The 15,664-nt window shown below is 33.8% G+C and overlaps 1 protein-coding gene across 1 annotated transcript in view; it reads left to right on the top strand.

Annotated features, from left to right (window-relative positions):
• Positions 1-15,664, top strand: part of DPYSL3 (dihydropyrimidinase like 3) — a 71,111-nt gene that overhangs the window by 37,511 nt on the left and 17,936 nt on the right. Inside the window, exons 2-7 of the mRNA XM_015821054.2 lie at positions 4,040-4,128; positions 6,139-6,323; positions 8,222-8,386; positions 9,615-9,676; positions 13,130-13,210; positions 14,369-14,437. Of these exons, the coding sequence (XP_015676540.1) occupies positions 4,040-4,128; positions 6,139-6,323; positions 8,222-8,386; positions 9,615-9,676; positions 13,130-13,210; positions 14,369-14,437 (651 nt within the window). The remainder of the gene's footprint in view (positions 1-4,039; positions 4,129-6,138; positions 6,324-8,221; positions 8,387-9,614; positions 9,677-13,129; positions 13,211-14,368; positions 14,438-15,664) is intronic.

Below are 15,664 nucleotides of genomic sequence, written 5' to 3'. Positions count from 1 at the left end.
AGGATTGGTGCATTGTCAAGCATTAAATTTTGTTCATTTGGATACTACAACTCTGGGAAGTTGGAACTTCGGGCAAGGATTGTAAGTCCCTTTGTTCGCTGCCATTGTAATTTCAAATGGTCGCTGAATGAGCGGTCATAAGTCAAGGACTGTATTGGAATGATTTGACAGGGAGAATAGGGAAAAGCTGGTGCATATCATCCTCTTTTCCTCAGTAGCTCCCAGCATGGCATATCCCATCAGTCTATCCAGCCCTAATCTTCCCAACACTTTCCCTTCCTTCTCCTGTTATTCATCGCTACAATTGTTGATGTGCAATATATGTGAATGACTTTCCTGCCTTTCCTTCCATTCCTTTCTTGCCTCCCCTTAGCTTTTCTTGATTTTACATTCATGGCATATCCCACTGGATAATCCAGCACCTGATTTTTCCAGTGCTTTCCTCATAGCTATCCCCAATAACATTGTATTGTATCTTCCATTGCTCTCCCCCCCCCTTATAACTGGATACCTATACAACTTCCTTTCTGGCACACTTTCTGTACATCTAGTAACATTCAGCAAGTTTGTTGTGCTCTGGATCCCATCAGTGAAATAATGCCATCTTGAAGGAGCCCAGAGAGGTCCCCTGTCTGTAGCTGTGCCAACCTTTAGATTAATATAATCTGCAGTAAAAGAGGCATAAATATAGCCATCAATAATAAAACTTTAATACATTGATTCAAGGAAACAATAGTACAAAACAACAGGGAATAAGTGGGATCACAAGTCTCTATGCCATATGTCAATCAACGTCTTCAAGTCTCTCCTAAAAGGCAATAGTGCCAGAGCTATGCAGACTTCAGTATTCCAAAGGCTGGTGCAACTACAGACAAGGGGCCTCTCTGGGTCCTTCAAGATGGCATTATTTCACTGATGGGATCTCCCCCCCATAAACACAAGTTTTACCTGGGATAGTACAGTCCCACTGAAAATTTATTGGGAGATCACTGGAAACAGGTGTGTATCAGCATTGAATTTTCTTAAAGGATGGGCCTTTTCTTACCTATCCAGACCCCTCTGGATCCAAACTTCAGAACATCTTTGCAGCTTTCTTGAGTGTAATTTCCATAAATTAAAAAACAGGCTACAGCATATTGATATGAGGCTGTTAAGAATGACAGGATGTGGGAATTGTGTAGTGCTCCTGTTTTAGCTAGGCATCTGCATCTGCATGCGCTTTTAGAATGTACCATTTCATTACCACCTACTGGGGTTTCCCCAACTCCAGCTTCTCTGGAGAGTTAATATTATTAGTTAATATATATATAAATGATAGATTAGTAGAAGGCTTTACATCTTAAATTGCTTGCAAATTACAAGTAATGACCTTAGTTGCTTTGTAAACTATAAATTCTGAATGATTTTTGATAATGCAAATAGAAAAACCACAATCATTTAAGTTTCCTAAAAAAATTCCAGTTGGTTATTATCACACTAAAATAAATTGGCTTTTCTATCACACAGACATTTTTGCTTTTCAGTGTAATCCTTGAAGTTCCTCAGTGCACACAGCATTTCTTGTAAGCAAGCCCTACATTATTTACTTTGGCAGTAAAACATATTCAAAAATTTGCATGATATTGACTTGAACAAGGAATCTTTGACTTACATAGAACTAAAATAGCATTTCTTAGAAATGGGAATTGATTTGATTTTGTTTCAACTTTTTGTGGCATGTAACAAAACAATGATCGTTTTTTAGTTTGTTTGTTTTTTTTGCAAGTTGCCTTAGATTTTGTGAAAAATCTGATAGTGGCATTGAGATTTAATGCTGAGGAATACAAAACTAAATGTAACCTTCCCCAGTTTGCTTTGCTAAAGAATAATAATAATAATAATAATAATAATAATAATAATAATAATAATAATAATAATAATAATAATAATAATAATAAGTTGGAAGGTACCTTGGAGGTCATCTAGTCCAACTCCCTGCTCAGACAGGAAGCCCTATACCAGTGATGGCGAACCTTTTAGAGACCGAGTGCCCAAACTGCAACCCAAAACCCACTTATGCATCATCGGGTGCCGAGTGGGTGTGGCCCATTGGGTGGGTGTGGCTGCCGTGGTAACGGCAAACTGGGTGGGACTAAAAAGTTCAATCAATCAATTCCAACTTTGCAAGATCTTTTTTTTCCCCGCGAGAAGTTGAAATTGACTGATTGATTCAACCTTTTTTTTTTTTTGCACACGGCGGAGGCCTAAAGTACTACTTTTATACACACAAAGCAATGTCTTATAGCAGGGGTCCTCAATCTCCAAGCCATGAACTGGTACCAGACTGCACACTGCCAGTAACCGGGCCAGGGAAATGAGCAAAACGCCATCTGCTCACGCGTGAGATCTAGGCAGTGGGTGAAACCATGCTCCCTCAGTCTGCGGAAAAACCGCCCTCCAGGAAACTGGTCCTTAGCATCCAAAAGGTTGGGCACCCCTGTCTTATAGCCTTTTATTCTGAGGAGAATTTCATTCAGATATACTATTTCACATACTTGGGGTCTTATAGTTAATCATACATGCTTATTCAGAAATAAGCAGTATTTATAGCAATCAGCAAACTGATTAGAAAGTTAAGCATTTAAGAAAGTATACTATAAAAATACTTGAGACAGGCTTAATAGAGCAGTATTTTAATATTTTTGGTGTTAAGCTAAATATACTTATTCTGAACGTCCAAAATATCCATGCTTTAATATAGAATGCATATTTGGTAAAGATAGAACATTTTGTCAACTAAAGATGAATCAAAACTTTTCTGAGTAAACAGATCACTATTTTGGCTTTGTTCTGCCATAAGCTTACTAGTCGTTTGAGGTGCAGAGGCTTATCCTGGCTGTTCTGTGGTAATCATCTTTTTAACTTCTCAAATCTGAGTTCTTCCTTCAGTCCAAGTATGCATTTTGGGAACCAGTACATTATATTCTTTGCTATATATAGTGCTGCTGTTGTGGCGTTAGATAAGATTGTGACTCAGTGGTGAGATTATTGCCAAATGAATACCAATAACTGTGTTGCAAAGGGCCTAATGTCTATCAGTTGTTCAGATTTTTGCTTCTGTAAAACATTCTCTGAAGCTGATTAACTTTTTTAAATGTGGTACTAATATAATGATGCCACATCATTGAAAAAGAATGTTGTTAGAAAAGAATTAACAGGAATTTTCAATCAGAGCACAATGAGACACATTGTTCATAAACAGCAGTGAAAATACTTCAGACAGACAAAGAAAGTGGAAGGGCAATTTGTAACCTAATGTCTCATACCAAGTATAGAAAGAATATGAGAAGATTTTTCAAAGCATATTTATGATTAATTTCTTAATTAAATAATAATGTATTAAAATATGCATACCAAAATGCATAATATATGGGAAATAACACATCTTATAACATCTTGGGTCTAGACAAGAAAGGAAATTACAGTGCTCAAAACCATAGGTGAGCATCCTTTATGCTTATTTTTCAGGGAACATGTATGTTGTGTTGACTGTTGGGAAGTCTTCTGTCCATGAAAAAGAAAAGTCATTTTTTTTTCTCCAAATTGTTCTATTGTTAATCTTTTTTCGCAGAGTTTCACATTATATTTCTCTCTATGCCATGTGTAAATTGTAAATGAAGTTAATTGTAAACGAAGTTAATCTAAACGTCTCAAAGTTTGGTTTTGACTTTAAGCAATGCAAAATGCAAGACCTCATAGGAAATAGTTCTGAGAGCCGGAATTTCTAGGAGAATAGCTCAGGGCAGTATGATTGCCTTTTGCTGCCTTTTGCTCTTTTTGTGGTCCCAAATCCATCATTGGATAAGCTGAAGTTCCTGTCTTTTTTAAATTATCCTTTCTGAAAATGTAGAAAATCAGGTTTAGCATTGTTTAATTCAGCTTAATATTTGGGTTTTGTATTTCTCCCTCCAGTCCTTCTGGAAAGGGATAGAATTATAGAAAATGACATGCACATAATTGTATAATTACTACACTACTTCTTTGTTTTTCTTTCAAACAGAGTGACCGTCTTCTTATTAAAGGAGGACGAATAGTCAATGATGACCAGTCATTCCATGCTGACATTTACATGGAGGATGGTCTTATAAAGTAAGTATAAGCTTGTTTTAAAAAATCATTCGTTGAAGAGAGAAATCCAGTAATCCTTTCTTACCAGCTTCTGTTTGGGTTTTTTTACCTGAACATCCTAGATCATCTACTGTTACTTCATACTTATTGGATTTAAACTCTCATAGTATTGAACGATTCTTTGGTGAAGAGAACAGAGGACAAGGTTAATTTATGTCAGGATTGTGACTTGCCTTTTCATTACAAATTGAAGGGGATTTTTTAAGCAAGGCTACAATATCTGGTAGTTTTTATCTCACTGCTGTCTTGTGTCTGTCAAGTCATAATAAACTTATACTGGTTAAAGGCTATTTTTTTCTGGTCTATGAATATATGTAATTGGGATTAAAGTCCAATATCATGGAGTTTACATTGTGGAATGTTTTAAATCTAAGGTCCTATCATGTTTTCTGTGTAATTTATTAACTGCTGGTTTGTCACAAGACCATGTATTGTTGTGCCATAAGCAAAATACTTTGTAATTTACAAATAATTTTTCAGGTGCTTTGAATATTGACATATTTGCCATCTAGTATTTAAAACATTCTTAAATGACATCTTGGAAGTAAGAACTACTTCCAAAACTGAAAGTAAGTTTATTGTGAACTGAAAGTCAAAGTTGCTAATGGCATAATGTATTGGATCATTTTTAAAAAAGCAATTTCATCTGAACTGTATCTTAAAAAATTGGCTCCATTTATAATACAGGATTCTTATACTAGTTGAATTAATTAAAAAAGTGCTTTGAAAAGTAGCCCCATGTACCCCCATTCTCTCCATATTAAGATAGAATGTAATAGTCTTCTAAAATTCTGTCATTCAGAATATACAAATTATAGTTCAATTTTGATATTCCTATTTTCAGCAAAATTCTTTGTTTCACAGAAAAATAAATTTTAGCAAGAAAAATTGTATTTTTATTGCAAATATAGTATAGGGAATGCTGTTGTACATGGTCAAGTTAGTCAAATGTCAGGAAAAGGCTTTTGTTTACTTTGTAATCTTTTTCAAGTATGTGGAATTGCAAAACTTTAGCAAAATGTTGGGACAAAGTTAGCAGTTGTATCATTTATCTTTGAGAATATAGTCTTTAAGAACTTGGGAATTGTTTCTGGATGTTGGAGACATGGCTGTTATAGAAAGTGTCTTTAACTGCATTCTCCTGGGTTTTCTTCACTTCCCCCTCTTTTTAGGTAATATTTATTTTTAAACTATAAAACATTTCATTTTAAAGTTGTCTTCAGTTGAAAATAGTGGATACTAATGTAAAGTAATACATATACAGAATGATTGAATTTACTAGCCTAATATTTAGTGGAGGATCATTAATTTTTAGAGAATTTCAGCAAAGTAGTGTCATACTTGGATTAGAGATGCCGTAATTAATATCCCTGCTCAGCTTTTGAATGAGTTGTTTCTCCCTCTCTGTTTCACTTCATCTCAGATCGAATATAAAGAAGGATTATGCAAATTAAGTAGTCTGTAGTAGCTTTTTCTCTGTATTGAGTAGTATTATGCTACTTGCTATTGGACAGATAATTCAAGAATTATGACAGCAATTGGGACCAGAATTTCTGTTGCCAAGTATTGGAATCATACAGCATAAAGTACAATCCCAAAGTCGCAAATCATGATCATGTGCTGGGATAGCTGGAACTTTAAGAACCAGTTATAACCACCATTCAGTTAGTGCTATTGTAACTTCGTACAGCCACTTCGTATAATCAGTGAAACTGAGGACTATCTGTAAAGGAATAACAGGGCTAGAGACTCACTGTTGTGGTAAACTGTCTTGTGAGTTTACACAAACAGTTGGGGATGTACATTTAATAATAAATGTAAAAATAAATATTTGAATGATACAAACTGAGGCAAATAACAAATACATGAGAAAATGATGCTTAAATTCTACTGAGGGTTTTCATTTTTCATTATAAATGGATGTGCCTATCGAACTGTTTTGGTTTGTTTGTTTGTTTGTTTTTCAATCAGGCAAATTGGTGACAACTTAATAGTTCCTGGAGGAGTGAAGACTATAGAAGCCAATGGGAGGATGGTTATCCCTGGTGGAATTGATGTCCACACTCACTTGCAGATGCCATACAAAGGAATGACAGCGGTGGATGACTTCTTCCAGGGGACAAAAGCAGCCCTAGCGGGTGGGACTACCATGATCAGTAAGTGCAAGGAGGATTTTTCTATCCATTTTCAATGTTGTTGATGATGGTGAGGCAAGTTAAATTTCTAGTATATAATATGGACTTGTAACCCTTTTTATGATCAGATATGCTTTCTCCATGGGAAAGAATTTTCTGAAAGCTACTTCAGAAGTCTAGAACTGGCCATTATCTTCAGTTGTTACAGTATTCAGTCATGTATGTGGCCATCCTTTAAAATAAACTGCAGTTTTCCCCTAGATATTTTACATAATACATTATAATGTATATTTTATATGCATAATGTGCACACAATACATAATGACTAGCTTTAGTAGCATTTATATATTAGACCCTGACATTTTTCACCAAAATGCCCCATCTGTGAATAAGGTCTCAAAGTTTTGATAAGCATTTTTACAATTGGCTTACTTGCAAGTGGTGCAGTTTTCATAGTATTTTAATTAAAAATTCAAAAGCTGGTTTGTCTTGAGTGGGGTTATCCTTGAGCATATACGGGTACTTTAAAAAAGTATTATTGTATACTACATACTCAAGGATACTTCTATTGGTACATAGCTGAAATCTATTTTTGATACCTAAAATTTTCAACTTATCTGTAAATATATCAAGTTCGTTCAGAGAAATGGAACACAAAAGGAATTTATATTACAAATGCTAGAGAATGTTTAGTCTTTCTGAGATGCTTGGTGTCCTCGTGTCTTCCATATGTTTCATGATCTGAATTTCCAAGTTGGAAAAAAAATGATTTGGAATACTTGATTTTTGTGCTTGAAAAGTGAAAGGTATGGATATTTTGTTTAAAATCTATAAGGAAAACCTTACATAGCTCAGAATAACTGTTTCTGCCCATGCCTAGATTTCAGTTGCTATAGTCCCTAACGAATACTAAACGCCTGCAGAAAGAATTAGGCCCTTGGCCAGATATGTCTCAGAACAGGACTCTCCCAGCCTACCTCTGAAACAAACAAAGCAAACTAAAATGGAAGAGAAATTCTTGAGTCAAATTTTAAATCATTTTACCACCAGTGAAGCTTAGTCCACAGCTTAATCTTCTTGCTGAAGCCTTTTGACTTACTGAATAAAAAAAAAATCAGGATAAATTTCAATTATAAACAGTTAATGTGATAGTGTACTTCTTGGTCTGCCATTTCTAATGCTTTTTGAAGTGTCTACCATATGAAAAGTCTGAAATGAAAATTGAAGAATACACCAATCATAGCAAAAAGTATTTACATTGCATCTCAGGAAGCTACCCATCCTTTTTTCAGTGGGCATTTGTGGAAGATGGAGAGGCTGGAATCTCAACAAAAACCTACTGGAAGCATCTAGAATATTTCTAGACAATGTTAAATCAAGGCCTTGTTTTTTTTAATCCCTATCCAGCAAGTTTACTTTATGTGAGAGATTACAAGGAATAAGATACATTTTTGGCTTGTTTGCTGCATAAAAGCTAATAAATATGAAAAATGCAAAGATTAAATCTGCACAGTTCTAAAATGTTTTTAACTTCAAATATTTTCCCCTTTCTTAGATTAGCAAGTTCATGAGTTTCATTGAATTGACCTAAACAATTTTTTTATTTTTATACAATGCTCTCCATTACAAGAATGACCACTAAAATAATACCTCTTCTGTTCTTCGGACCGCAAAAGCAATATTCTAAATAAGACACTGAAGCCATAAAAATTAATTAGCTGATCTCAGTAGTACTTAGATTTTTTTTTTTACCCTCAAGCCAGGCAGAATAGTTTAATCGTTGTGAGTAAAGGCGTTCCACAATAAAAGGACATTTGATTTGGGATACTGAGGACATAGTTGTTTAGCAGACAAACTCCTAATAGGAGGAAAGGACATCTGTTCTTGATTCTCTGCTAGAGTTTACTCTTTTTTCGCAGTTGACCATGTTGTACCTGATCCTGAATCAAGCCTGGTAGAAGCTTATGAGAAATGGCGAGAATGGGGTGATGGGAAGGCTTGCTGTGACTATTCATTGCATGTGGACATCACTCACTGGAATGACAGCGTCAAGCAGGAAGTGCAGACACTCATCAAAGAAAAAGGTTTGTTAGTACCAAGATCTCTGGGCTTTTCTCATTCTAATTACGGTACTATTCTGTTTGAGTAATAGATTATACAACAGTGAACCTAAACTAATGTTCTGAGATTAGCAATTCCAGCCAGTTTTCTTAATGCTTTCATTGAGTGAAACTTAATTGCGATTTGTTAGTATGCATGTCTATGCAAAATAACTTTTGCAACAATTTTTTTATAGCTCCTTATTTGTCATTCTTCAAGGAAAGTACATTTAGTTCATTGTAATGAGAGTTAAAATATTGTTCTGGGGCCTAAATCTTGCAATTTAGGGACCTAAATCTTGCAATTCAGATTGAGTTGCAACTAAATCTGAATTGCAAGAATGCAGTTTCTTCATTTAAAAAAAAATAAAGCTATTTTTCCATTGTGTATTTAGCTTCATAGCATATGAAGTGTAAAAAATTATTTAGAAAGAGTAATATCAATTGTTTAGTATTGCAGATGCATTCCCCTATCACTCTTTACATTCTTTCTTCCAAATCACTATATTTTTCCATAAACAGCTTTGTAAATGGTAGCCACAAGATTTTTTTCATTTGGTTATTAAAATTTTAATTTAACGACTAACTCTACTATTGGGTAGTTTTTATTAGTTGATTGGCTGTCAATGAATTCTGAAGTTTACTTTAAATTACAATTTCTGGCTTACCTGGAATTATTACACTGGAAACTATTATAAGTCTGTTTTATCTCTTCCCTAATTGTCTGAGGAGAACAGAACTGAGAACATATAGACCCAGTGCTTTGGAGAGCATTCTTGAGCAACCTATGAGCTAAATTATTGTCATCAAGTCAGACCAGACTCTTAACAATCTTTTCCAGATGCTCTTTCAACAACATGGTTCTTCAGGGCTACCAATAATACACCCATCACCACTGTTCATTCTTTTCTCTTTTCTTCCCTTTCCCAGCATGATGAACTTCTCAAAGGAATCGATTCTTTGCATAAACATAAATCATAGTTTACCATAATATACAAAGCTGGATAATGGGTATTATTTCTGTAATCTTATGAGAAATAATAAATCGAGGAGCAGTGGATTCAGCATCACCCTTGTTTTCCAGAGTGTGGGCAATATCTTTGATTACATTTAAGATATTTTTGCAAAATACTTCCATCCCAGTCAGTGTGCAGAATATTTTTGTATTACTTCTTTGTCAATACTTATTTTGTATAATCTTTCATTGTTTTAGGAGTTAACTCTTTCCTAGTTTACATGGCCTATAAGGATTTGTACCAGATGTCAAACACAGAGGTAAGAAATTGGTTATTGTACTATAATACACAATAAAAAATAAAAAATTGAATATTTATCTAATGAATATTATTCAGATTTTAATGTATTTTAATTTGGAAGGGTGTATGTTATCTTAGTGAACCCATGTGAAATTAAAAACAAGAAAAATGGAATTAGAAATAAAGTAAAAGGAACTCACAGTATGATGTATATAATCCTGGAACACCCATGGGATGTTAGTAGCAACACTTGATAAAAATCAGATATATTACTGGCTATTAGAAATCATATTCCCGAGACTTCTGGTTTTGCGCCTTAGCGTGCGGCCAAGGGATTGCAGAGCTCCACATCCCACGGCTAGTTTTGCCCTGCCAGGGGACCCTAAATGGTTTTAAAGTCGCCCCGGAGAAGCGATGAAGAAAGAGGGGCGCCCCGATGATTGCGGAACGATGGTCGTCCCGCTCGATCTGGGAGAAGCCCTCTAACCCGACAGAAGAAAGGCTGGCCACAAATCAGTGACTTGCCCAAGGTACTTGCAGCAGTCCAAAAACACCAACCAGAACAACGGTGAACAGCGTGCTTGAAACTGGGTGAGGAATTCAATCTTCTCTCTCCTATTTTGTATCTGATTTCCTGGAAAAGATTCCCAAGAAGCAAAAATCCTCCCAAAGTGAGAAGGGGGGGGACCACACCCCCACCCTCCCATAGATGGAAGTGGCAAATTAAACTCTTATGGGGAACAAAAATATATTGAAATGAGGTTAAAAATACTACAGTCTGGATACATTTGAAAACTAAGAAAACTGTTAAAATTCCATACCTGGAAAAGTATTGATGAAATTATAAATAATAATAATAATAACTCTTTGCTTTAAAAGTTGGAAAATGAACAGCTACTGACATCTAGTGGAGGATTAGAGAAAACTATAGCTGCATTGACTCAGAATTTGGCAAGATGCCCAGAAATAGCAAAAAACAGCTGGGAACAAAGCATTGAGCTATCTACTACAGAGTGAAACTATATATGTTTAGAAACTGCTGACCTTCTGGGATTATAAACACACTAAGCTACATTTTTAAGTTTAAGAATTGTTTGCAGAGAAAGGAAAACCTTGGCCTTTGGCTAATCTTTTAAAGGGGAAGTTACTGAAAGCTTTCACTGGCTGATAATCATAACACCCCTGAAAAGAAAAACTGTTACAAAATACTGTTTTCAGTATGCTTTGATAATTGGAAATGTATTGGATTACAAAAACCATATATAAAGATAAGTACATAAGATTTCCTTGTTTGGACTTTTAAGATGGGCTGGTTTGATAAAGCTAATTAAAGAGACTATGGTACTGGTGAAAAACTACTTAGAGGAGGGAGACAAAATTGATGTTGTATATTTATCTAAAAGTGACAGAAAACCACACCTAACACCTCCTCCTAAAGACCCCAGCTTGGAACATCAGACATCTGCAGGAACAATGACTCAAAACAAAGCAAATACATTCCAGGATAAAATATATGCAATGCTGCAACAGATTCAAATGACAATTGTCTCAAATCATGATGAGATTAAAAACAACTCTGATAACATAACTGAACATATCTCTAACCTAAACTCACAATTAAACAACGCTCAAAAAACGCCGATAAAGAATTAACAAATAAATCAGTCAGTAGAATATAAACCAGAGGAAACTGACTTAAATATAAAAGCTACAAATGAAGAAAACTACAACTTAATACAAATAAAAGAAAATCCGCAAAAACTTTCTACAACAAAGGAAATAAAAAAGTTATTTTATCTTCCAGGACTTCAAAACAAACTTGAGGACAAAAAAGAAGATTTAATAAAATGGATTATAGAGCTGTCAGGAGAATCATTAAAGTGTGGGAGACAAAAAACAAATATTCTACTTAATTTGTCTTTTTTATCCCCAACAATATCTACAAAAATACAACCTGGCAAGCTAAACCTACTGATTTGGAAAGTGACCTGGCAAAAGAAGAAGATTAGAATTAGATTTAAGAGATGTGATTCAACTTATCAGATGGAATAATATATGACTAAACACCTGTTTGAATATGGTTAAAAATATAAAGTTTGGATATAAAGAGGCCCTAGATGGTATACTATATGATTGCTAGATGGTGTACTATATGATTAAATACTTGTTTGAACATGGTCAAAAGAATAGACAAAGCTTGGACATAAAGGGGGTCTTATAGTAAGAGGGTTAAGATTTATAAGTAGTATAATACTTTTATAATATATGAAAGGTAAAAATATTGAGACGGTGTATGTGAATGAAAAGTTTGGATATTTAAAGGTAATGAATTTTGAGAAAATTATGACTGAGGGAAATTAAGCTTAAATAAGAATCTTGAAAACAGGACATATAATGACTTAATAAGATGACTTCTATAAATACAATTGAAACAAGCTGATTAGAAAAGATGTTATATGTTGATGTTGTTATATGTACAAATACTAGAAAAATGTTTATACCCAACTTTGTATGTATTGAAAGTATTAATAATTATATTTGTTTAATGTAGACAAAAGGAGAATATTACTGGAAGAAGAGAGGATCAAGGAAATATATTATCAACTAACATATTGATCAGCTATAGAAATTAATTATTATTGATTGTTTTTAAATATATGAACCCAGACAACACATTGTTCACGAAGCACCAAAGATTGTTATAAAAAGTTAATAAAATATATTTAAAAAAAGAAATCATATTCCCATATTCAAAGGACAACATAACTTTATCAGAGTGTGATAGCTCCAATTATTTACTTTCCTTAATAAAAATAGGATGCATGCCAAAGTTGTGTTGTTGTTGTAAGGTAGATTTTTAAATGTTTAATAGGTTTCTGGCCATATAATAAGAATGAGCTGTAAGATGTAACCACAGATACTTCTACCTTTAGTAGAAACTGCACTCTCAGAAGATGAGTTTTGATGATAAGTTGCAGTGTTATATGGTTATTCGTATATTTTGTAAATAATTTTAAAGCTTTTTAAAGAGGCACTTGATAAGTATAGTAAATCAAAAAAGATGAACCCCCAAGCTCCATTCATTAGGGATGTAGGAACAGAGAACTGGGTTTCAAGGACCAATTTTAAGTACAATTATTGGCTTTTGTGCTACAAGCCATACTCAGTCCTAAACAAATAGTAATCCCAATGAGTTAATCATCTTGTTACTAATTCTTTTTATGTTTTTCAAAATATCTAATTATGAAGCAGATGCTGAACATAATATAATTGTAATTAGAAATTGTAAGCTTTAGCCAGTAGTGCATTGGATAAACATCAGTTTCTTTTTTTATTACTAGCAGGTATTAAATGATTAACTTATTAAAAGCCCATCATTTTTTAAAAAAATGTTTTCATTTGAGACATTCTTGTACAGAGATAAATCTTAAGTCTTTTAATACTGGCTTTCTTGTTTTATCCTGTTTTTCAGCTATATGAGATATTTAGTTTCTTAGGAGAACTTGGTGCAGTAGCTCAGGTTCATGCTGAAAATGGGGACATAATTGCCCAGGTAATGTTCTGTCTTTTCTGTGACCAAATAATAATAGCAAGCAAGCACATGCACATTTGACATGTTATTTCTGTGATTTTTATGCACTATGCTCTATTTTGCTACGGCATACGAAATAAATAAAATAAATAAGCATGCAAGCAATATGTGGAAAGAATACCTTATGGCATATTGTGTAGGCAGTCCTCAAGTTAACAACTATTTCTTTAGTGACTGTTCAAAGTTACAACAACATTGAAATAAGTGACCTACGACTGATCCTCCCATTTAACAATCACCACAGCATCCCCTCAGTCACATGATCAAAATTTGGGCCCTGGCAACCAACTTACATTTATGGTGGTTACAGCATCCTGGAGTTGTTTGATTCCCATTTGTGATCTTCCCAGCAGTCTTCCAACAAGCAAAGTCAAAAAGGGAAGCCGGATTTGCTTAATAAACTCATTACTTTACGTAATAACTGCAGTGGTTTACTTATTTACCATGGTAAACAAGGCTGTAAAATCAGGTGTGACTCACTTAACAGCCTCCTTGCTTTGCAGTAGAAATTGTGGTCTAAAATCAAGGGCCACCTGAATAGATTTATTTGATAAGTCAAGTGAGTCCTTCGATCGTAGCTGGACAATATAAATGCTTGAGTTACAGTACGCTTAGATTTAATTTCACATCAGATTGGCTTCAAATAGCCTTGTTTCGATAGAGGCTTTCTCACTGCCCATAACTAATAGGGCTGCAGCAGTCTCTGAGTTCATGTTGTAGGCGTGTCCATTCCCAGTTGCACGAGCTTGGCCATCTCCATATTTTTCAAATGGTAATTAATAGCTTGAAGTCTTCATTGCTACACATCAGTCACACTTAGAACGTTGCATTCTACATGTGATTTCCTAAAAGCTAAATTGTACAAAAACAAAACAATAGATATGCTACCTATGTAAATTTTTAATTACATGTATACTTTTAAATCATTTTTTCCTGTTGGTTTTTTTTAATGTCTTATTTAAATGTTTAAAACTAATACCAGGAGAAAGAAAGGTAGGTGTAAAACAGACATCTGTTTTAAATTATTCCCAATACATTTAGCAATTAAATTAACAATTAAATCAAGAAATAATGAAACTTGTTTATGATTCAGGTCTCAGTGTTGTTCTGTTTTTTTAGGAGCAAGCTAGGATGTTGGAGATGGGAATAACTGGCCCGGAGGGTCATGTGCTAAGTAGACCAGAAGAGGTAATATATTGCTGATGAATGAAAAAGTATAGTTTATACAATTTGTTGGGAATTATACACTCTATACACATGCATTTTTAAATGCAAATCTACAACTACATGAAGAACTAGATGGTGTAAATTCCTGTTAGACACATGAATCAGAATAGTGTCCAAAATAATCTACAGAATCTATATATACTGCACATCCCATTACCTGTTCATGAAGCTTTAACTTTTTGAGCAGTAGAAAGCTTAGATTTGAGAAGTGGGCATTAAAAATTAAGATAATTATTTAAAAAAAAAACCATGAGCACATGTTTGCAAAAAGAGTTGCTAGAAATTTGCTAAATTCTCAATTCAACCTATGGTCCATAGTTTATTTAAATCAAAATTCATGTAGTAGAAATAAAGATATCAGTTAGCTTAATTATTATTAATGTATTATTATTTGGACTGTAAATCCCTGTACATTTTTATTTTGTTTGTTTTTTTAATTGAGTAAATACTCTTAATGCTGTTTTATTATACTGGCCACTTGATTCTGCTTCACTAAGAAGTATGAAAATTTACAATGAATAACAATAAAATATTACATTATGTATCCATAAAGAAATAAAATTTATTGTTTGACAGTAATAGTTTTATCTAACTAGGAAATTAAGAGGATGTTAAATGACAATGTACTATTGATTTTAAAAGAACATTTACTCCAATAATCTTTTCTTCTTGCTAAACATTTATAGCTAATGTTAAAGATTTGGAGGAAAGGGGAAGAATGAAAATTTAAATAAATTATTTGCTTAGATAATTACCCCAGTTTATGTGGTACTGTTGCCATTTTAGGGATGCTGAATCACTTTAAGTAGCATAATTATGCCTGATTCCAATCTTATCTGTGAAACAATTATATTAATTAGCAAATGTCTTTGTTAGTAAAGAGACTGATGGTATGTAAGAAGTGGTTTTGAAATTCAGTCATTGCCTAATAACAGCCATGTAGAAAATACACACTTTTGCTTGTGAGAAATGCTACACAAAATATTATTGTACATTCTTGGGTACATTTAAGATGCTAGGGGAAAGGCTATTCCACTTTGTGATAAGTAATTGATTGGAAAGTAGAGTTGAGCATTCCCTCTGATGCATATCTTAACTAAAGCCTAAGCTCAAGAAGAATACAAAAAACATAGGGTAGAAAAATAATCTGCATTTCAGCACAGATAGTTTGTAAGGCTTTATATATAC

Source organism: Protobothrops mucrosquamatus, unplaced genomic scaffold (assembly GCF_001527695.2).
Source record: "Protobothrops mucrosquamatus isolate PMUCROS unplaced genomic scaffold, P.Mucros_1.0 scaffold_159, whole genome shotgun sequence".
In the NCBI taxonomy this organism is placed as follows: Eukaryota; Metazoa; Chordata; class Lepidosauria; order Squamata; family Viperidae; genus Protobothrops; species Protobothrops mucrosquamatus.
This window is presented reverse-complemented; position numbering and strand designations above follow the sequence as displayed.